General features: G+C 40.0%; 1 protein-coding gene across 12 annotated transcripts in view; it reads right to left on the bottom strand.

Moving 5' to 3' along the window:
• The window catches only part of CAMK2B (calcium/calmodulin dependent protein kinase II beta), a 3372251-nt gene that overhangs the window by 2267455 nt on the left and 1082085 nt on the right, over nucleotides 1–22711 (bottom strand). Inside the window, exon 6 of one of the 12 annotated variants that reach the window (XM_044084245.1) lies at nucleotides 13116–13188. The exons of the other annotated variants lie outside the window; for them this stretch is intronic. Coding sequence (XP_043940180.1) covers nucleotides 13116–13188 — 73 coding nt within the window. The remainder of the gene's footprint in view (nucleotides 1–13115; nucleotides 13189–22711) is intronic. 12 annotated transcript variants of the gene reach the window in all.

Genomic DNA, 22711 nt, shown 5'->3' with positions numbered 1-22711 from the left:
ATCACTTTGGCCAGGGAGAGATTCAAAGTCCGACAATGATGCTATTAATCTGTTTAGACAGGACTTTATTAGCTGCAGACAAGCTTCCTCACGGTGCAAAGGAGACAAATATCCTTGCTATCCTGAGCCTGTACACCCTTTTAGGGTAACATTTGAGCTGATAAAGAAGCAACAGGCTAGCTCATGGTTTACTCAATGGATATAATCTTCCCAAAGGAGTTCCTTTATACAGAGAGTAATATGGAGGAGAGATTTCCTTATCCTTGTTTGCCTCTGATGCACAGACATTAGGATCCTTACAATCCCCCTCCCAAGACAGAAGAGGCAGGCAAATGCTCCACGTCTCAGGTGCAGTAGAAAATTCCTGAGATTTACCCACAGTAAAAGGTGATGACTGAATGGCATTAAGTATCAGGCTTATGAGGTCTCCAAAAGTAAGGCAACTGCAAATACAGGAGATGGATCCTGGTCATGACAGGATGAAGCCTGTAAAAGGTCAATGAACTACTGTAGAGAGTTGATTATCTGAATGTCGATTATCAGAAACATCAATTATTAGAACCAGCCTTCCAAGGTTTTCAGGTAGGGAAAATCATAAGGTCTAAATTTCTAAACATTGCACATTTTTGCTTGAGCATGTTTTTTGAGCTTGTAGCCAGCTTGTGCGTGAAAAATATTCTTTATTGTGCACTGGAATCGATGAGTTGTTGAAAAGTGTATTCCTGCATGCAGAAAAAGACAAGATGTTAGAAGTTTTTTTTTATCTGGTTCAATTATATGTTTGATTATTCTAACAATTTGAATATCCAAACTACCCTAGGTCCCACTTAGTTTGGATAATCGACTCTCTACAGTATGCCCGCAAAGGTTAGGTTCTTACATAAGCAAGAATTAATTCCACCACGTCAAAAACTGAGCTCACATCCAACATAAGAAAGTATCCTTAACAAAACTATCCCTGTCAGCTCAAATGAGTCTCTTCAAATGTAGCCACTGAGCCTAACACAACACTGGGTAAAGAAGGAATAGAACACTCGAGTCCCAGCAATTCCTTTTATCTTGTAATATAACTAAATGCAGTTGTGCTCCAAATCCCTCCAATACAGGGAAGCTGTCACTTATAACCTGGGATATACTTCATCAAGACTGTTTGCTGGGAGTGTCACTCTTGTGTTCTTCTCGATGTCAATCATAGACGGGTTGTGAGGACAACTCCCTGTTAGTTAAATGACCGATCAAGATGCCTGAGGCTCGTACAAAATGGACAGAAGCAGTATCTGATAACAGAACAGGTGGTTTACAAGCTACAGATTCCAAGTATACTTGATACATAAGACCATGTTTTCGCTATTACAACTGTCACAGATGTGCGCTTCCATACACAAGACAAGGTAATTTCGTTTTTTGTATTCAAACCATATTTACCCTCAATGTCTTTCAAAATACACTACTATGAAAGTACAGTTGTGCAAGTAAAACTTACCACGACAGTAAATATTCGAATGATCACTACTGCAGTAGCCTTAGCTATAAAGGCTATATCTTGACAAGGACATTATTAGCCTTAGCTATAATGGCTATATCCTGCCAAGGACATAACAGCCAGCCAGCTTCCAAAGCTTCAGAGCACCTTTAGTGCACATGCCCAAACTGTTAGGCAGCTCAAACTGAAATGATTAAAAAACAAGTTTGGATACAAAGCTCTTCAGAACTTTTCTGCTATCTGTGGATATCCAAGGTATGGAGTATCCCTTCTCCCTCATTTTAGGTTCAAGAAAGAAAATAGGGAGCTGGGGATAGTTTGACTTCAAGTGAACTCTGATGCTACTTTAGGTGAAAAAGGATTATGTCTCAAAGAAACCCTATCCCTATAGAAAAGCAGATAGGGTTGACTCACCATTACAGCTTGCAACTCAAATACCCTTCTTGCAGAGGTCAGAGCAATCAGTAAAAAGTACAGTTGTATACACTTACCATAAATGTAGATGATTTTAGTGTATTCACTGTTGCAGTCATCACCTGTAGATTTATCCCTGCTGTGGTAGCCCTCGGCCAGCCCGAACACCACAGTCAATGTTTTTCTGCATCGGTTGCTCTTGCCTGTAGTCGGACGTCAGGTTATCAGTGCTATAAAGAAGGCAGCTGATGCCATTACATTAGTTTTTCTTGCCCTAACCTGTCAGAAGCACAAGGAAATATGGTAAAGTGGTCTTGGTGGCTAAAAGCCACTGTGGGAAGCTTATGTCCCCTAGAGAAAGAGGATATAAGGGGGAAGAAGGGAGGGAAACCAGGACTGCAACAGTGAATACACCCGAACATCTACATTTATGGTAAGTGCACACAACTGCACTATGTTCTTCATGTTTCACTGTTGCAGTCATCACCTGTGGGAGGATTCCCAAAGCTGGGGAGAGGGGTGGAAGGATTAGTTACAGCCCTAGGCATGGGTCAGCAAGCACTGCAGAAGTGCAGAGGCAAACCCTGCCCTAGCCTTACAGAAAATAGGTAGGTGGTAATGCTTTGTAAAGGTACGGACAGAGGTCCAGTTGGCAGCTTCCAAGATGTCCCTGGTGGGAACTCCTCTGAGGAATGCTGTGGAAGTGGAGGCTGCCCTAGCAGGATGGGTACGAATAGACTTAAGGGGTGGTTTCCCATGTAGTCTGTAGCAGAAATGGATACAGTGTGATATCCATTTGGAAATGGCTTGCTTGGAAATGAGCTTCCCCTCTGCCCCTGGGGCAAAGCTGACCAGAAGCTGATCTGTTTTTCTGAAGGGTTTAGTATGGTCCAGGTTGTATCCGAGTTGTCTGTGCAAGTCTAGTAAGTGCAGAATTCTTTCCCCCTTGTTTTGAAAGTTAGGAAAGAACGTGGGTAGATATCTGGCCTTTGACGGTCACATCAGATACCACCTTGGGCATAAAGGAGGGGTTAGTCCTCAGGGAGACCCTGTCTGCATGAAAAATGATGAAGGGCTCAACGGCCATGAGTGCCTGAAGTTCTGAAACCCTTCTGGCTGAGGTGATAGCTAGTAGGAAAAGTCTTCCAGGAGAGGTATCTCAATTCTTCTGAAGCAGCAGGTTTGAATGGTGGTAAGGTTAGTTTTTCTAAATCATAATTCAGGTCCCAGTCTGGCGTGGGTGGCCTTCTGACAACTCTGATATTAGAAGCCTCTATGAGGAATTGTTTAATCAAAGGATGTGAGAAGAGGGGCAGGTCTGAAATGAAATGAGCTGAAATGGCTGAGGCATGGATTTTAATAGAAGAGAAGAGAAGGAGAGGCCACTATTGAGTAACTTGGCTAGGTAGTCCAGGATAAGACGGATGGAAAGTTATGAGGTACTGCCCCCTCTGGACTGACTCCAGGAGCAGAATAGTTTCCATTCCCCTGCGTAAGATTTTCTGGTGCTGGGCCTTCTGGCCTCTGTGACAATGTCTAGGACCTGTTTGCTTAACAGGGACCCCTTGTTTGCTTTTAAAGTATTAGCCATGCTGACAGTTTGAGAGTCTGCAAATCAGGGTGCAGCACCCCCATCCAGCCTGGGTCAAGAGGTCTCAGATCAGGGAAGCTGCCTGGGAGGCTGTAATGTCATGCTGCTCAGTAAGGGGTACCAATGCTGTCTGTGTCAATCTGGAGCAATGAGGATGGCCTTTGGTCTCTTCCTCCCTTATCTTAATCAGTACCTTGGGAATAAGAGGCAGAGGAGGGAATGCATACACAAACAGGGATTCCAGGGGAAGGTCAAGGCATTTGCCTTCACTCTAGGTCGTGATACTCCCTGGTACAGAATTTTTTCAGCTGGTGGTTGAGGTGCGAAGCAAAGAAATCCACCTCCGGAGTTCCCCACTCTTGAATGACTTGCAAAAAGATTTTTCTGTGGAGCTGCCATTCGTGGGAGTCCAGTAAGTTTCAGCTTAGGTGGTCTGCCAGAGTGTTGTTGACCCCTGGTAGGTACTGGGCAATTAGGTGTAATCCCATGGAGGAGGCTGTCAGCCAGAGGTTCATGGCTAGCCTGCACAGAGGGTAAGATTGGGTCCCTCCCTGTTTGTTGATATACCACATTAATGTGGTGTTGTCTGTTTTGATAAGGAGAACCCCTAGCCTGAGATGGGGTTTGAAAGATGTCAGAGCCTTTTGTACTGCCATCATTTCCTTCTCATTGATGTGTAAGGGAAGGTGCTGGGCATCCCAAAGACCTTGGGTGCACCTGCCTGCTAGGTGAGCGCCCCAAGCAATGTCCGAGGCATAGGTGACGATGGTCTGGCTGGTAGGGCAGAGGATGAAGGGAAGACCCTTATTCTTGACACAAGCTCCTGTCCACCAGAGAAATTCGGCCCTTATACAGGGGATCAGAGGGAGAGAGGTCTCTAGAGGCTGAGAGTGCTGACACCAAAGGTTCTTTACATACCACTGAAGTTTCCTCATGTGAAGCCTGGCCAGAGGAATTAGAAGGATGCAAGATGCCATGTGCCCCAAGGCTTGCAGGAACTTCCTTGCAGTGAGGTGACTTCTGGAAGCCAGCTGGTTAAAGCAGACAGGCAGGAAGCTCTGCTTTTCTAGGGAGAGGAAGGCCATTTGGGATGCTGTGTCCAGCAGTGCTCCCAAGAAAATGATCTTCCTGGAGGGTGTTTGCTTTGATTTCTTCTCATTGAAGGTGAACCCTAGGGAAGTTAGGGGGGTTTTGACCAAGAGAAGGTCCTGGGAGCAGCTTTTCTTTGCACTCTGCCTGAATGAGGCAGTCATCCAAGATAAGGGTAAATCTGTAAATTTCTCTGTCTACAAAATGCTATGGCCAGGGCTAAGCATTTGGAGAATACTCTGGGTGCAGTAGATAAGCCAAAGGGTAGCACAGAGAACTGAAAGTGTTGTGAGCCTGCTCTAAAGCACAGGAATTTCCTGCAGGATTCCCTTATGGGGATGTGGAGGTAGGCATCTTTTAGGTCTAGGGTCACTAGCCAGGCATTTTTGTCAGCATAGGCAGCAGTTGCTGCAAAGTTAGCATTTTGAATTTGGGGACCACCAGGGAGGAGTTCAGAATGGATAGATCCAGGATGGGGTGCCAAGTGCCCTCTTTTCTGGGAACAAGGAATAGTCTGGAATAAAAGCATTTGCCCGTTTTATTTGAGGGGACAGGTTCTACTGCCCCTTGGGATATGAGAGTTTGGACCTGTTTCAATGCCTCTGCCCACTGATTTGAAGGCAAGTCCGGGTACCCTCTTGGAATTGGGAGTTCATTGAAAGAGAATTTGTATCCCTAAAAATGATCTTTAAGACCCATTGGCCCTTTGTTATAGAAATCCAATTTTCTTTGCAGAGGGAGAGCCTTCCTGTTGCTTTTGGTGAGTGAAAGGAGGGCAGAGAATGGGAGAGGGGTCATTGAGAGTTTTTGCCATAGAAGGGTGGCTTAGATCTCCCTGCCTTTGGAGCCGAAGTGGTCCACTGTTTGGTTCTCTGCTGCCCCCTGGGATAGGGGCCTGGGTGGTCTGTCCCTGCGAGGCTTACCTTAGCCCTGTCTGCTAGGTGCAGGGAAGGACCAGTTTTTAGAGAAAAGTTCCTGCTGAACCTGGGAGGTTGAACCTGAAAGAAATATTTTACTGTTTGCACAGATTTTGCTTTGTCTTCCATCTTTTTCAACACCTCTTCTACTTTTACTCCAAATAAGCGGTCCTTATCCAGGGGTGTATCAATTAGTTTAGACATGATCTGGAAGAGGTTGTTCCTTCAATCATGCATGTCTCCTAATGACAGATCTTGACACTGATGCCCTGCTTGAGGCTTCTAGGGCGTCATATCCACAGTGTAATGAGTGTTTGGCCACTTGACAAGTAGAGTGCAGCAAATCTGCTAACTCTTTCAAATTGGCACAGTCAAAAAAGGTTGAAATATTTTGTTTTAATAGATCCAAAGTGTGTTGTTGATACTTTAACATATGGAACTGACAGTTGAGTGCTCCGATAGCCAAGGTTGTATACTTTTTTACCCCATCTGTCCAGAGCTTTGGAATCTTTATCAGAAGGAATAAGATTCTTGACAGAACTAGTCTTAGCTCCTTTAGGTCCCTGTGTAATGACCTCTGGGTCTGCAGCAGGATTTCTGTACAGGTATTTGTGAGACTCCGGTACTCTGTAATACCAGTCAGGTTTACTGGGAGCAGGTGGGAGGGTGTCAGGGGCTAAAGCTGAATTCATGGAAAAATCATCCACCACTTCTAAAATACGGGGGGATGGCCAGGGGTCTGTGCTGGAGCAAGTCCAGAAACTCTCTACGTCTTTTCTTAAACTGGGGGAAATCCTGAGATTCCCATTGGAAATGTTCCCTTAGGGTGTGAAGGGTTTCCCCAAAGGAAAGGTCTTCTGGTGGGGACGCAGAAGGAATGGATTCCTCTGCATCTGAATCCTTATAAGCAGTCAGAGATGATTGTTCCTCTTCAAATCTAAATAGTCATATTCCTCAGAATCCTGTTCTGTCATAATTTCTGGAGAAGGGTGTCTTTTACTTTTAGAAGTTGTGGCCTGACTACCCCCCTGATAAGGGAGATGAGATCCTCTGCCATTTTAAGCACTTGTGCTTGGGATGACAGAGCAGGAGCAAGATGGTGGCTAGAGGCAGATTTTCTAGGAGTGGCCTGGCTTCTAGGCCTAAGAGTATCTGAGAGAAATGGTAGTCGGATGATAAGACGTTTTTTGTCTACACTGAGTAGTGCAAGAGGCCTTCTCAGAAGCCAGTGCCTGCGCCATGGCTATGGACCCAACCAAGGCAGAGACAGCTAAAGGCTCAGAAGACAAACATTTCTGTGGCATACCGGACTCCGAAAGGGTCTCGGTAGAGGCCTGCGTAGATATCGAATCAGGCATTAGGGGCTGCGAAAGCGCCTCACTGAATTTTGTAGAACCGACGACCTGCTTAGCGGTAGAGTCGTCGGAAGGCTTAGCCTTGTGTGGTCTGTCTCTATCTTTATCTCTGGGTTTTTTCAGAATGTCCATGGATTGTTGGCTGACTGACGCCATTTCAGAATGTGAAGACGGAAGACGAAAATAGCTGTCTACAATAAGAGCGAATGGTTCTCACGTTAAAGAGGGCAAAAAAACGGCAACGGGGGGACGTCGTGGTCTGGGCCTAAACAAGTGACGCAGTATGAATGGAAGTCTCTGTGTGGGATCTGCTTTTCACAGGCGAGACAACTGTTAACTTTTTCGGACATCAGTTAAGTGCAAGAAAAAAGGATCCCCAATGGGGTACTTGGCTTTAGAGGTTTTCAGCTGAAATTCAAACTCTGGTAGCGACCGACTGGCATACTTGCAAACTGCTTCTGCTATGGGCTCCAAGGAAAGAAAGACTGATATAATGGCATCGGCTGCCTTGCTTTACAGCACTGATGACCTGATGATCAGACTACAGGTGACAGCAGCAGATGCATAAAAACATTGACTCTCATATTCGGGCTGGCCGAGGGCTACCACAGCAGGGATAACTCACAGGTGATGACTGCAACAGTGAAACATGAACATCTGTAGTCCATGTTAAGAGCCTCAAGTAAGACAGATTAACTGGCTCAAATGGAACTAGTGTTGCTTTTCTCTAACACAAAATTAAGATCCCAAGGAGGGGCCACTGGTTTTCTAGGAGGCCTCATGCAAAACTCTTTAAGAACATTTGGACATAAGACTGCAATGAAAGAGGAGGACCCAGGGGCAGACATGCTGAAATGACCGGTAAATGAACCCTGATAGAGGAACAACAAAGGCCATAGGATACCGCAGAACCAGAGAACAACTAGCCCTGAATGGGTGTTGGTTATGCTGCTAGCACCAACTAGAAAACCTTTTCCATTTGTTAATGTCTGATTTTCTAGTAGCAGGCTTTCTCACCTCTATTAGTACTGGATGCATGTCCTCATAAAACAGATACTTAAAAGGAATTAAGACCCTATTATCCAGGCAGTCACTGAAGTTGATCAATGTTGGGATGCATCAAACCCCCCTGTTCTTGTGCAAGTAGAATCAGTTTTTGAGGAACCTTGTGGTAAATGCCCCTGCCATGTCCAAAAGATGGAGAATCATGTCTGCCTGGGCCAGAAGGGAGTCACCACAATGATCTTGGTGGATTCCTTCTGAATTTTCACATGTACCCTGGGTATTAGTGGAAAAGGTGGAAAAGTATACAAGAACATTCTACTCCAAGGAAAACAAAAGGCATCTGTTCTCCAGGCCTTCTTGCATGGAGTTCTGGAACAGAATCTTGCCAGTTGACTGTTCTAAGAGGAGGCAAAGAGATCCACTTGAGGATCTCCCAAAAGATGGATCAAATCTTGGTAGACCCCCTGATCTAGTTTCCGTTCGTGAGGATCTGCCCTGGTCCTGCTCAGCTTGTCTGATGCACAATTTTGTTCTGATGGAATGCAGGCTGCCTGTAGAGCAATATTGTGCTGTGAAGCTATATCCCTCCTGAAACTGCTCCCCAAGCAAAGTTTGAAGCATCTATAGTGACGGATTGCTTTGTTGAAGGGAGGGAGAAGGGGATATCTGCTGTCTCTGCACCAAAAGATTTCTCTTCTGACAAATCCCAATACTGGGATTTGAAAAGACAAAGGGTGTCCATACTGGGACCAGAGATTTCAGATACCACTGTAACTTTCCCATGTGGAATCTTGGCAGGGGTGCCATGAGACCCAAAATCCTGAAATATTCCCTTGCAGAGACTGATGTCTGACTGGAAAACCTTAGAAATAGATCTAGATAAAGATCTATTTTTTTCCTCTGGAAACAAAAGAACTTTGAGGTGAGGTGTCTAGTTGACATTCCTGGAACACAGTCCAGTGTGAAGGAGTCAAAAACACTTTTGAATGTTCTCTTAGAATCTCAGCTTGTATAAGAGATGTCTTAGCCAAGACAGAGATTCTTGACATTTTGAAAAAGACTCTGCAAAGATAATGAAGTCATCTAAATATGGTAAAATGTGGCTAACCTGTAGCTTGCAATAAGCTATAACTGAAGCTAGACACTTTGTGAATACTGATAATGTGATCTAGACACAGAAAACCTTAAGAAACATCTAAAGGGTGGATGAACAGGGATGTGATAAGCATTGTTTAAGTCTAGCGTTGCCAGGAAACTTGAAAGAGATTGTGAAGTAACATCATTTTGAATTTGGGCACTATCACAAACAGGTTTAGGAAAAAAAGATTCAGAACTGATCTCCAATAATTTTCTTTATCTGGCACTAGGAACATCCTTGAATAAAAATGCTTCCCCACCTAGGAAGGAAGAACTGTTTCAATCACTCCTTGGGACAGCATGTGATGAAGAACTGGTAGAAATAGTAACTCTGATCTGGAGTATGAGTAATGGCCTCCCTTAAAAGGAGGATCTTCCTCCTACTGCCATCTGTAACCTTGATGATTTTTTTCAGAACCCATTTGACTGAAACTGTCTGTTGCTTAAAAAAATGGAGATTTAGACTTTCTGGAAGAAAAAGGGGGACAGGTAGGAGGGGTTCACAAGGTTTCATGAATAGTGATTCAGACTTGTAGGACTGTCCTTGGTTTTGGGAAGTTTGGGAGTTCTTTTTGGAACCCCCTCGCCATTTCTTCTTAAACATCTGTTTACCTCTATTTTGCTGAGACTGTTCATTCAGTTTTTTGACAAAAGTTGGACAAGGAGATAGAAAATCCCTAGGAAAATTTGGAAAAGGAGGGCTGATGAGTCCATGAACCAGCTTGCCCTTTCATCACACTTTTTGATCACTTCTGCAACATCTAAACTTCTGTCCGAGGGAGAATTTAAAATCTCATTTCTAACATCTGGGAGGTTCTGAGAATGTAGCCAAGCAAGCCTCCCCAACTCAGTACCAGTGGCCACAGACCTGGGAAAAGTATCAACACAGTCATACACACATTGTAAACAATGAGAACTAACTTGTGCAACAGAAGAAACTAAGTTATTCAAAGCAGATTGTTCCTCTCAAGAAGAAACTGCAGATAAAATATTTCTCATACTTTCACAATTTGTCAGACCAACTTTAACGTGTGAGCCTGAAATTTTTCCATCCTTATCAGAACGGGTAGGACTAGAATTAATAAAGTGCTTATCAGCAGTGGGATCAACTAAAGCTATATCTGCTGGGTCAGGTTTGGGAATAGTGCATAAAATTTAAAGACTGAGGAACTTCATACATTCTATCCACCTTTTTAGGAGCAGCTGGCTGACTATCACAAAAATTGCAGCCAGTAATACAAATTCTCTGAAGCATACAGAACAGGAAGAATGGTTGTAGGTTCTGGAAAATCCTTCTGCAACAATTCACAGTATTTACTGAGGGACTGAGAAACCTCAGTGTTCTCCCACTGAAAATACTAGCAATAGTCTCAGAGAAAGAGAAATCCCCACAGAAAGAATCAGAAACTGAGCTCTCATCTGAGTCAGAATCAGAAATCTGAAGAAAAAATATATCTGCCACTGCGTCTTCCTGTTCGGATTCAGAATCTTGAATCTCTTCAGGAAAACGGGAATCCCTTTTTCTTTTACCAGAAACTACTTTACAAGAAAGATCAATAGCCTGAATTAAACCCTAAGACAAACCAGTAAATTACTCCTATCCAAAGAAGATTGAGGAGCAATAGATACATGCTTAGTTTTCAGGAAGGATGGCACCAACCATATTACTAATGGCAGCAGCAGCTTTCCCTTGGAAGGGCAAAGCATTTGAACACCAGGGAAACTTTCCCTGTTCCCTTTCCCCAGATTGACAAGAGTGGCTCTCCTTTGGCCACTAGGGACCCATACAACTGCAGAGGATGTGGCTAACTCCTGGTTCACAGTGGCTGAAGATGCTACGCCAGAGTGATCTGGGGTAAAAGATGAGTGGTCTGAGGTACAGCAAATAGCCTTAGCAGAGTCATCCATCTACAGGTTGGGCAAATTGCTAGCCTGCTGTGGTGACAAAGGCTGTTTGGTTCTTTCTTTCTTTTTGTGGCTAGAAAAAGGACCAACCATGGGACTGGCAGTCTGTTACATGGTCAAGCCGAAAATGGTGCCTCTTTCCCAGCAAGGAGAAGCAGCAATTGCATGTAAACACTACCAGTCCATAAAAGTTACTTTGTAGAGAGAGAACAAAGCAAAAAGCACTTTAAACACTACTCTAGTCTCACAAAAATAAAATAAATACAATTTCTCCACAGAAAAAATGTTTTTAGTAACTTTACACCACTTTTGAAATGACAGAAAATGAGTGCTCTGTTTAAAAGTATGTTACAGTCCATTAAAACACAACACACCTAGATTTAAAATAACATTCCTGAAGAGGAAAGTAATAAAACATCAACAAAATTAGGAAAATGGAAGTCCCCCCCCCACAAGGGAAGCTTAATTTTTCAACAAAGGAAAGCACACACAGTCAATCCTCAAAAGCTGCAGAGGAGTGTATTCTTCAGCTGCAGTAAAGCTCTGAAGGGCTTTGCACCCAAACTTGTATTTTGATCAGCTTACCTCAAGCTGCCTGACAATTTAAGTGTGTAGAAAGTTCCCTGAAGCCTTGGAAGCTGGCCAGCTATTATATCCTTGACAGGATATAACCCATATATAGCTAAGGCTACTGCAGCAGTGATCAGTATGATGAATAGTGTTGAATTAGCCTTCATAAACTGTGTCAAAGTCAGCCAGTGCAAATGCACAGTCCTTCCTCTTGTGCACAGTGTTTTGTTTCTGTCATGCATCTTACTACCTAGCTGGCAGCTAGACTCAAGATATAGATGGCAGCAAGTGTGCACACAAAACACATCAAACAGGAGGATTTTGAAGAGTCTTGAGGGAAAAAATTAATACATCCTAAGGGAAGAGGAATGCACAGCACCAATGTATGCAGGAGTAGAATGGGGTGTTTCAGAATTCAAATATCAAGAAACTACAAAGAAAATGTACATCACATTGGCTTAGTGATATCCTCGATATCAGCCCAGTCAATGGCAGGATATTGTTTAGGTAAAACACATTCGAAGAAAGAACAGAAATTGTGAGCTCCACAAATGCCCAAGAACATGCAATGCAGGGTTATGGTATGACTACAAACATCACTATAATTGTGAGATTAGTGCTTCAGAGAACTCTGAAACACTGGAACACTGGGGATATCCTGATGGTGGAAGGTACTCAGAAATAACCCAGAGGTAGCTCAGTGCAAAGAACTTCTGCAGAAACGCAATACCAGTATATATATATATATATATATATATATATATATATATATATATATATATATATGTATCTCCATACTGAGTGCTCTCCACAGTATATAAAAAAAATAAATAAATAAAAATTGCCTCAGAAGGGCAAAGGACTGGGGGGAGGGTTTATGGTGACTCTCATAAGGGCAGAACACTGAAAGGGAGCAAATCTTGGAGCCATGACAGCAGAATGGAGATGGGCATCCTGGCCATTCCACAAGGTATGGTACCAGGAAAAATATGCAGCATAAACCAGAAGAAAATAAAAACAATGAGAAAAGCAGGACACAAGACTACCAATGGAGTCATTCATCAAAGAATTCGGATCTTCAGGGAAGTAACTTTAGAAATCATGACTTTCTAGGTGCAGACACATTCATTTTAGTGGTGATATGCCTGATTACACTATTAAACAAACAATAAAAGAAAGATCTTTTAGATACACAAGTGCTACAAGATGCTTGGGTCAACATTATCAGGCAAAAAGCTCTGTAGCTTGATAAAACGTGATGTTAAAGTTGTAACCTGAGTCTATGTCTGCATTCTTTTAAGTACCCTTATTTACAATGTACTAGTACCTGTTATCAACAAGTTCTTATTTCAGTCATCCCCCCTGAACCGTATCCCAACAAATGTTTTCAAACATACACATCAAATGCAAAGCCTAGACTTGTGACCTCTGACCTTTCATTTGGCTGTTATGTGCTATACCACTACTGTTCTCAGCATGATAGAAAAGGCCATGCAGGGATGGGGGGAGGCATAACTGTCTTAAATGGGATGTGCAAAGGAGGAGGGAAAGGAGGAACAGCAGAGTACAAATGCAGAATCAGTCCTGCCACCTTACAGGATGCTTGAACTGGAATGGTAAGAGCTGATGATCTGCAAAGAAATACTAACCTTCAGGTCCCTGTGAACTATACCACAGTTGTGAACGTGACAGATACTGTCTAATATCTGATGAATACAGTGACTGTGAAAATAAAACAGGGAGGAACAGTCAGGAAGTGAAAGTGAACACAGGAAAGTTTTAGAAATACAAAGGATGGAATAATCAGGAAAAGCTGATAAAGCTAAGCAAAGTGTGAAAACAAAATAAAAGTATGCATTGACCATGACAGTTATGAAGTAAGTTCCAGATAAGGACACACAGAAATTTGAAAGGGTAACGTGGATGCCATGTGAGGGGGAAAAAATATATATATATATATATATATATATATATATATATATATATATATATATATATATATATATATATATATATATATATATATCTATATATATATATATATATATATATACACACACACATCACACATATACATACATACACACATGTATTTATATAAAATGAAGAGACTGTAAAGTTGACAGAAGAAATGCAGCAAAATTAAACAATGAAATGTAAAAGAAAAATCAGTGCAAAATGAACTAAACCAGAGTGTCACAGTGAGGAAATGGCAGCAAATAAGAAAATGGGTGAAGTGAGGCAAAGAAACTGAGAATGTAGAGAGTGGTAGCAAACAGCAAACACAATGGGATAGTTAGGTGCATGAGAAAGGAAGCAAGATATGGTAAGTACTTCTTGGAGTATAAATTAAAAAAGTAGGAAGAGTTAGGTAGCACACAAAAGACATGCAGAAAGGAAACCATTTAAGGAAAACATAAGACTCAAATGGCAAAAGGTACAGCATTTGAAACAATGAAAACAGTGGAACAAAGTGTGGAAGGTGAAATAGGCCAGGAACATGGGACAAAAAGGAAATGGGTAAGAGGAAAGAACCAGGAAATGGGTAAAAGAACAGTCAACACAGCTCTTGACAAAAAGCATCACAATAACAAAAGGCTACAGTAGGATGCCACCTCTGTACAATAACTGAGAGTGAGAGAAGGAAAGAGGCTATGTTTGTAAGTTTAGGAAATGCATTCCGAACTAGGGCTGGAGGATCACAGTTTCCAAAACTAAAACCAGTATACTGGTCTTCAACAATTTGCATAAAATTGTTCTACAACTCTGATGAAGTGTTTAATACAGCTGCCATTAATGGAGTACCACATAAAACCTGCAATAATATATGCTGCAAAAAGTGGTTTCTGGATTTTGTTTGAAGCTCTAAGGTTTTCTTCTACTTGCCTGCTACCAGAGATTTTTCATTTCCTACTTCTGCTATGGTAGATTTGTGTCTCTGGCAGTCTCCATCTCAGCATAATTCTCAACCCTTCTTTGCACTTTAATACGTGTTGTCATGTATCATGATGTCATCAACATTCATTAACTTTGCTTTAGAATTAGTTTACAACAATGTAACTGTACAGCATTCCTTATGCACTAAGCACCAAAGACTGCATTTGAGAGTTAGCATTTACCTAGGAACCAAATGAGTTTCCCATACACATAAAAACAGATTTTTAATGACCAAGAGAGACTTCTTCCAGGCACAACCAGAGTTCTACAAGTGGAAAACATCTCTAATTTAGAATTTTTATGAGGATTTGCCAGACTCCAGTAATTTGCATTCTAATATTAAAACTATTTCAAAATACACAAATCCAATCCAGACTGTCATACTATAGTTAGAAAGAACTATCTAAAAGATCAATCAGCTTTCAAATCACTTCTAGTAAGAACTTGCCATAACAATATACTTCCAACTAGGACCATTGCTCACAGAAGGCAACATTCTCTAGCATTTTTTTTTTGCTTCATAGGCACTTATATACAATATTTCTAGCCAACATAACTTACAATATAATGGTGCTGGATATCTACCATCTCTAGTTTTAATGCTACAAGCCTCATAACGGGCAACAAGAAGCAGAACAATGCTTCCCAGAAACTACAAACAGTATGAAAACACAGACAAACTGGGCAAACTGAAATGTTAGTCTGCCTCAGGGAACCAGGATCAGAGGGAAATGAGTGGCTAAGATCTGAAAAAACTACTGTTAAAATCCATGCTTTCATAAAGAACTTATGAAAGGTACTTGCTGTAACAGTGCATCTTATAAACAGGATCATGCTAAGTGGATCCATATGCCAGGTTCTACAGCACCTTAAGCCAAACCATATATTAATCTTCCCGTGACAATACAGAAATCAGCTGTGAACTGGGACCATTGGAAAACATCTCTAATTTAGAATTTTTATGAGGATTTGGTAAAGATTCTGTGAATTTCCCCTTTCTTCTAAATTAGTTTCCTATCCTGGTAGCCAACACTAATAAAAACACTAATACAAAAGCAAAAAAGCAGCAACTCTGCTGGGTGTATCTATCTATGAGGAAAAAAAGTGTAAATTACAGTTGCAAAGTACTCTAGCTAACATACAAATGGAAACAAAGGAAAATGAATTTGATCAGCAATCCATTAGATAAAGGATTCCTCAACTTTAAAGTACATTTTATTCTGCTGGACAACCAGCATTTGCAGGATGTATCAGGTGCATCATGACAGTGCTGCAGTGATACATGTTGACATCAGCCAACACTGACAGGTACCCAGCTAACGTATTCTGGGTGAGAAATGGCAAGCAGTGAGATTTACATCCAAACAACAAACAGTTACAGTAAACACTGTAAACAAGAGAAATACTGTAAAAGTATATACTATATTAAGCAAGCCCCCCATACACAAGCACATGTGTGTGTGTATTATACACAAATGCCTGTACAGCTAATCAAAGACAAGTTTCATCTGCATCAATTCCAGTGAAACAGTAGTACGATATTCCCACACCACTGAACTCGTAAAAAAAATAAGAGGCCTGCCATATCTCTGCATCTCCAAATATACTAACTACCCATAATTGTGCACCTTTAATCACACAAAAGTAGGGGAAAACAGAAACTTCTTTACCCACACTTTTCCATGATCCTATCATTTACAAAGGACATGTTTTGACAAAATGGGGACTCTGATATATAAAACAGCCATTTCTAAATTTCAATAAAAGCTGAGCTGACAAATAGCATTATCTCCCATACATAGTGACAGGATGTAGCTGGGTGGCACAGCACATGTTTTACATGTATAAGATCCTGAGTTCATTATTCAGCGCATCCTTCACAATTTTCATGAGGCCTTATAGCCCAGGGTTTAGACCACTGGTCTTGCAAACCATGGGTCATGAGTTCAAATCACATCAAGGCCTCTGCTAAGACTTGGTCTATACCAGCAGTAGGGCATATCACAGGGACAGGGGGGTTTGCTCTCCCCAGCAAAAAACAGTGTGTTTAAATTTGATGCCCCAAGTATATGTTTTGGGGCATGCATGCTTCATTGTTTGCATTTTGAATTCTGATTTTTTTTTTTTGCTTAAATATTTTTATTGAATTATTTAAAGTGAATATATTTTCAATGACTGTGTAATATGACACATAGTTAAAACAAGTTAACAGTATAAAATTAATAACCATAAAAACACCCAATCAAACTATATACAAGGGTGTCTAGGTTTATACATATGATTTACATTTTGGCATTCAGACAATTACATGTAGTGTTCATGTCATCTCTCTCCAGTGTTTCTACTGTCTTTAACCATGAATTATAGTAACTTCTTTTTCTGTTCTGTTCCTGATGGTTCTCATTTCCATTCTCAATACATTCAATACAATGGCTCTGCATTCCTTGAATGAGAGTGAAGTCCCACTTTTCCAATTTGTAGTTATGGTTTTGCGTGCAGTTGCTCATGTCCATAATAATGGAAAATTTATTCCAGGAACACACTGGGGTATGAGCGCATTAAATAAAATCAAAGATTTAGACAAGTGAAAATTATCATTAAAAACAATTTCTAAGAAATAATGAATTTTGTCCCAAAATGGCTTAAGTAAATAATCATAGAACGTATGCTGCCAGTCTGCTCTTAAACTTTCTTTACATCTCCAGCAGCCTATATTTTGTTTAAACATACATTCCATTTTATGTGGTGTTATATAGGACCTAAGAATACATTTCCATGTGAAAAGCTTCCATTGCAATTATAGAGATGTTTGCTTTGTGGACAGAAGTATTATTTTTTTTATCACTATCAGCTGGAAATTGATTGCTAATTGTTTTATAAATGTTTGATAGGTAACCTTTTCCACATACAATTTATAAAAACATATACTCGATGAATTTTGGTACATTTTTTTCTAATTATCAGCTGCATTTAGTGCTCTGATGTTATGCAGCACTGATTATCTTATATATATATATATATATATATATATACCAATACATGTCTACACGTGCGCACACACACACACATATATATATATATATATATATATATATATATATATATATATATATATATATATATATATATATTATATAATCACATAAAAAAGTTGCAGCAAGGCCACCAATTCATAAAACAACTTAGTTTTATTAAACAAAATCTGGAGCAGATTCTTCACAAATATAAAAAACTTAATTTATTAAAGCCCCCCCCCCAAAAAAAAAAAACAGCAACATAAAACATAACACATCATAATATGTCTCTCTTTTCAGGTTACACAACAGTGCAAGATATTTTCCTCTTTTGGAGTCCTTGCAAAAAAAAATTTAAGGCTTCCTTATTTATGCTGCAACATCTTTGCTGCAGCACACACCCAAGAGACACTTTTCCTGGTACAAACTCCATCAGCATTGAGAGATCAACCTCAATGACTAACAGGAAAGCCTTTCTTTTTATACATCCATTTGACAGAATTATTGTTAACAATTTCTGTGGGAATCCTTTCCAGCTCACATAAAACATGTCTTAAAGGAAAATGTTTCCAATATTTCCAGCCTATGTACAGCAACATTGTGTTTGCAGTTATATTAAATTTCACTTCAGATTTACACCATTTTCATACATCGGTCAACGAGAACAGTCACACACTGATACTCTGCCCACATTACAAATCACCAAAGACACGACCAACCAGTAAAACACAAACAGCAGAAAACTGAGCCTCCAACACGCAGTACCAAATACAGAAGAACAAATGTATTAAGTGCTTTCGGAAGGGTTAATACCCCTCCTTCCTCAGAATGAAAAAAACTCTGCCCACATTGTCATGGAATGTAAATGGCTTTACAGGTACAAACAAAATGTAGACTGCTGAATTACATTAAGAAGCATGGGGTGCTACCAGTATTTTTGCATGGGACACTTTTGGACAGAAACGTGAATTTTACAAAAGAAGAATTTCAAGGTAGACATTTAGTAGACTATTAGGGACAAAAGAAAGTGGAGAGTAATAATGCTGATTGTTAGAGGGTTTCCAATTGTAATAGAAGAGGAAAAAGTAATAATGAATGTCTGATTATCTTTCCGTGAACAAGAACAAGGGCCAGCACACAGCAGCCGCAGGTTTCTCAGTTTCCTCTTTTTGTTCCTCTGCACCTCAGATATCTGCACGGCTTTGTGGCGTCACTGCGTGATCGCAAAATTTTTTCTGTTTTTTTTCTGTGTGTGGCAGCTCCACTCACTCAGGTCCACTTCAGTGAAGCAAGGGACCTGATTAGCTACAACAACCAGGGAAGAAAGCGCCCTTTTTTTTCTACAGGAAAGTGATGTAGCATGGACCTGACCGACCCTTATAAAGTACTTTCTGTGTCAACTGCCTTTGAAAAGACGTGCCTCAATCCTTACTTCTCTTCTTGTTTTTCAAGAGAAGAGTGCTTTGCATTGAATCGGCAGCAGATAGATCAAGGCTGTGGATTACTGGTGTGAGGATGGAGAAAGGACGACAGACAGCAGAATTCAAGCTTTCCAGGAGTGATTGTAGTCAATGGACAAGCCAAGGTATTTTCAACTGCCCTTGTAAGGGCTATTTCTAAAAGATCTGACAAACCATCCTTTTAAGGGAAATTCAAAAGGACTGAACCGGTCTGGTCTGTGTGGAGGGGAAGCAAGCAGCAGATCAGTCTACAATTGTAAAGAGGGAGCAGAGGACTAGTAGCAGCCTTCTGTCAGCTGCATAAAAGCTAAGTTTCTGGTTTTATTTTTATCATTTTTTTTTTTTGGTGGAGGGGGTGGGGGTAACCTAGGGAGATGACTGCATTACTGTTTTGTGCATAGTTCTTGTGCTAGGAGGATAGGGAGGGTGAGGGTGGCTGTGGTTGTAACAGTTACATTTTACTTTTGTGCAGAATTCTTTTGCTAAAAGACTGAGAAAGGGAGAATTGTCTAATAATGAATGTCCAGATATGATGTAGTCTTTTTAGTCAGTCTTGAACAAGAATGTTCATTAATTTACTTTTGTTTTGTCTATAATGCTGCTGAAAGACTGGTAGTGGGGGGATAGTAACTGTGAAAATGCTACAAAATGTACAGATGTTTTAATGTATACCAATACGAATTCTGTTATGCTAATATTTTATTGTGTATACTGGTGATGCTCACAACTATCCCTGATGCAACGCCTTTGTTCTATAACTTTGCTTTGCCCAGAATTATTGTGTTGAGAGTTTGTGAGAATGTTGCAGAATACATAGGTGTTTTATGTATACTAATGCAAACCCTGTTACGATAGTACTGTGTATACCCAGTAATGTCTGTAACTATCCCTGATGCTGCAACTTTGTTCTATGATAATTCTTTTTGCCTTGTCTATATTTATCATGTTGAGAAGAGAGGTTGGGGACATGGATAAGGGCTGTGAGAATGGTGCACATTGCTCAAATATTTGCCTGGTATTTTTTGTTTGTTTCTTAAATGGAGGTCACGCAATGTATAAGCAGTTTGTTAATGTTACGCTTTTGTCTTGTTTTTATTTTTCTACTTCATCCAGAATTGTCCTGAGACACTGGTGGGGGGTAGGGGCTGTGAGCATTTTACATAATGTACTGATTGATGTCTTAATGCATGCTAATGCACAAACAGATGTTTGCCTGCTATTTTAGGTTTATTCTTACTCAAAAATGTGGGTTCACACAATGCATGCTACTGCAAAGATATTCTACTATTTTTATTAATTCGTAAGTAGATTGCTTAAAATGTCTAATGTTCGGAGGGGGGTTAGCGGCTGTGGGAATGCTGTAGAATGTATACATGTTTTAATGTATACTAATGCAAACCCTGTTATGCTAGTATTGTGTATACCAGAAATGTTTATAACTAACCCTGATGCTGTGACTTTGTTCTACAATAATTTTTTGTTTTGTCCATAGTTATTATGTTGAGTGGTTAGGGGCTGTGAGAATGTTGCAGTGTTCAAATGTTTGCCTGGTATTTTTTTGTTTCTTAAATGTGGGGTCATGCAATGTATAAGCACACTGTTAATGTTATGCCTTTGTCTTGTTTTTATTTTGTTTTCACTTCATCCAGAATTATTGTGCTAAGATGTTGGGGAGGGGGGTGTGAGAACTCTACAGAATGCACTGATGTCTTAATGCATGCTAATACAGACACTGTTTGGCTATCTACGTTTATTATAGCAATGTGTTTTTTTCCAAAAATCTTTGACAATTTTAACAAATACATTGGAAATTACATAACCATAGCATTCAAGCATTCATGAGGGTGAAATATTAAACAATATATGATTATTACAAAAATATTATAGCAGTTAAGTAGAAATAAACTATGTGCAAGAATGCTAATTGCCCATATTGTTAAGCACATTTAACTTTGTATGAAAAAAATGAAGAAAAATTGAAAGGAGAAGAATCTGATAAACTTGTTAGCCCAGACAGGAAAGAAGCAGGTACAGTAAAGGGCTTTCAACATGGCATAGCAAGAAAAAAAAAAACTAAAGCCCAAGGTCTTGACAGAAATTAGGAACTATTATTATGAAAATATATTGAACAAGGTGTCCCAATATTCAGTAAATTGCAGGCGGCATTTCTGACAGTACATCAGATATTTGTGGGCTAATAATTTTTTTACAGCCATTTGTGTGAACCCTTTCCATGTCATTACAGTTCTGTCTTTCCAATGTAGGGTGCTATAGAGTTTAATTAGAGCAAATACAGTGATTAAAATATGATTTTGTAATTTTGTTAAGCTTAAAGGCATAATGTGCAGTATAGTAAATTCCCAAGAAAGGGTGGCCTTCTCATATCCCATTCTTTGTAGTTGAACCCTAAGCGAATACCATAAATTACAGGCACATTTGCAACTCCAGAAAATTTGAAAGATGTCAGCTTTTTGGTTATGGCAGTACTGGCAGAATGGGGAAGAGGATGGGTCAGATTTATTAATCTTGGCTGGGGTGAGGTACACATTGTTCAACATCATTAGATTGGTGTAATACAGCTTTTTAAAGGGAATATATTTTGAAGTTGCTTGAATGGAGTGAGTAATTTGAGTTGGGAAGCTTGATGGGTTAAAGCTTAGTCCAGTAGTTAGAGAAGAGTGTTTCATTTTAATATCCAATAGCAGTGAAAAGCTTATATGTATTTGAAATAATTTTCTTTTTCATTAATGGAAAGGACCATAATGTATTGCATGTATTTATTTCATCATAAGCAGGATCAAGGTCAACCCAAAATTTAGCACAAAGCTCTCTAAGTTGTCTTAAGATAATGGTGCAACTTTTTTGGGGGGGTTAACTCCAGCCTCATCTCATTAAGTGACTGCTTCCTATACTGATAGTTATCCAGTATAACCTTTTCCTTTAAGAGGGAGTAATCATTTAGATTGAGCATTCTATTATCAAGTTTAAGGTGTGGGTTAAGATGGAGTGGTTGTAAACTGTTGAAGGCAAGGGTTAGCTTGAGTGAGTTGAAGAGGTTTTGCATAGTGATCATTTTGCTCTTTATAGAGGTATGCAGTTTAATATTTCCCAAATTTTGCTCATTAAGAAATGTAATAGCTCTAAGGTTAATATTATAGGTTTTAATATAGTTATAGAAATAGTTTCACCGAGGTCAGAGCCCATGTCTTACTGCTTGTGTTATATTCCGAAATTGTGATTAATCTACTACTGTTAATTAGGTCATAGTAGAGTTTGAAGTCAGACAGTCCAAGACCTCCTTTCTCTTTAGGATATACTATTTTGTTTGTATGCAATTCTGACTTTGGTAACCAGCTGAATTTTGATAAAGAAGAGTTAAGTGTTTTAAAAAAATATTGTAGACTACAAGGTTAGAGGCACTGAAGGCATATAATGGTCTTGGTTCACTCTGATAATGGTCACTTTTGATAGAAGGGAAGCTGAAGTTTATTCCATCTGAAGATATTGTATAGTGGACCAGAGTTTCACAATATTGTTTTAATAAAACATTAATATCTTGATGGAAATATGATGGAAATATGTTCTTAAAGTATTTCAAGGAGTGGTTTAATTTCCATTGAGAAAGGAAAAATGCTTAACTGGTGTGCAGGATTGACTGGAAAGATTGAGGATTTCTCAGGGTTAAGCTTATAATTGGCAAATTAAAGAAAGAATCAACAGATGACAGGATTTTCTTGAGATCTGATGAGGATAGAGCAAAATATATGTTTAAGTCATCAGTAAATGCAGACATGGTAATCTTGGTGGTATGAAGGATAGGAATGCAGTGGAAGG

This window comes from Protopterus annectens, chromosome 9.part0 (genome assembly GCF_019279795.1).
Source record: "Protopterus annectens isolate FY-2018-M chromosome 9.part0, PAN1.0, whole genome shotgun sequence".
Classification (NCBI taxonomy): Eukaryota; Metazoa; Chordata; order Ceratodontiformes; family Protopteridae; genus Protopterus; species Protopterus annectens.
Note: the sequence above shows the minus strand (reverse complement) of the source record. Positions and strands in the feature narration are given on the sequence as shown.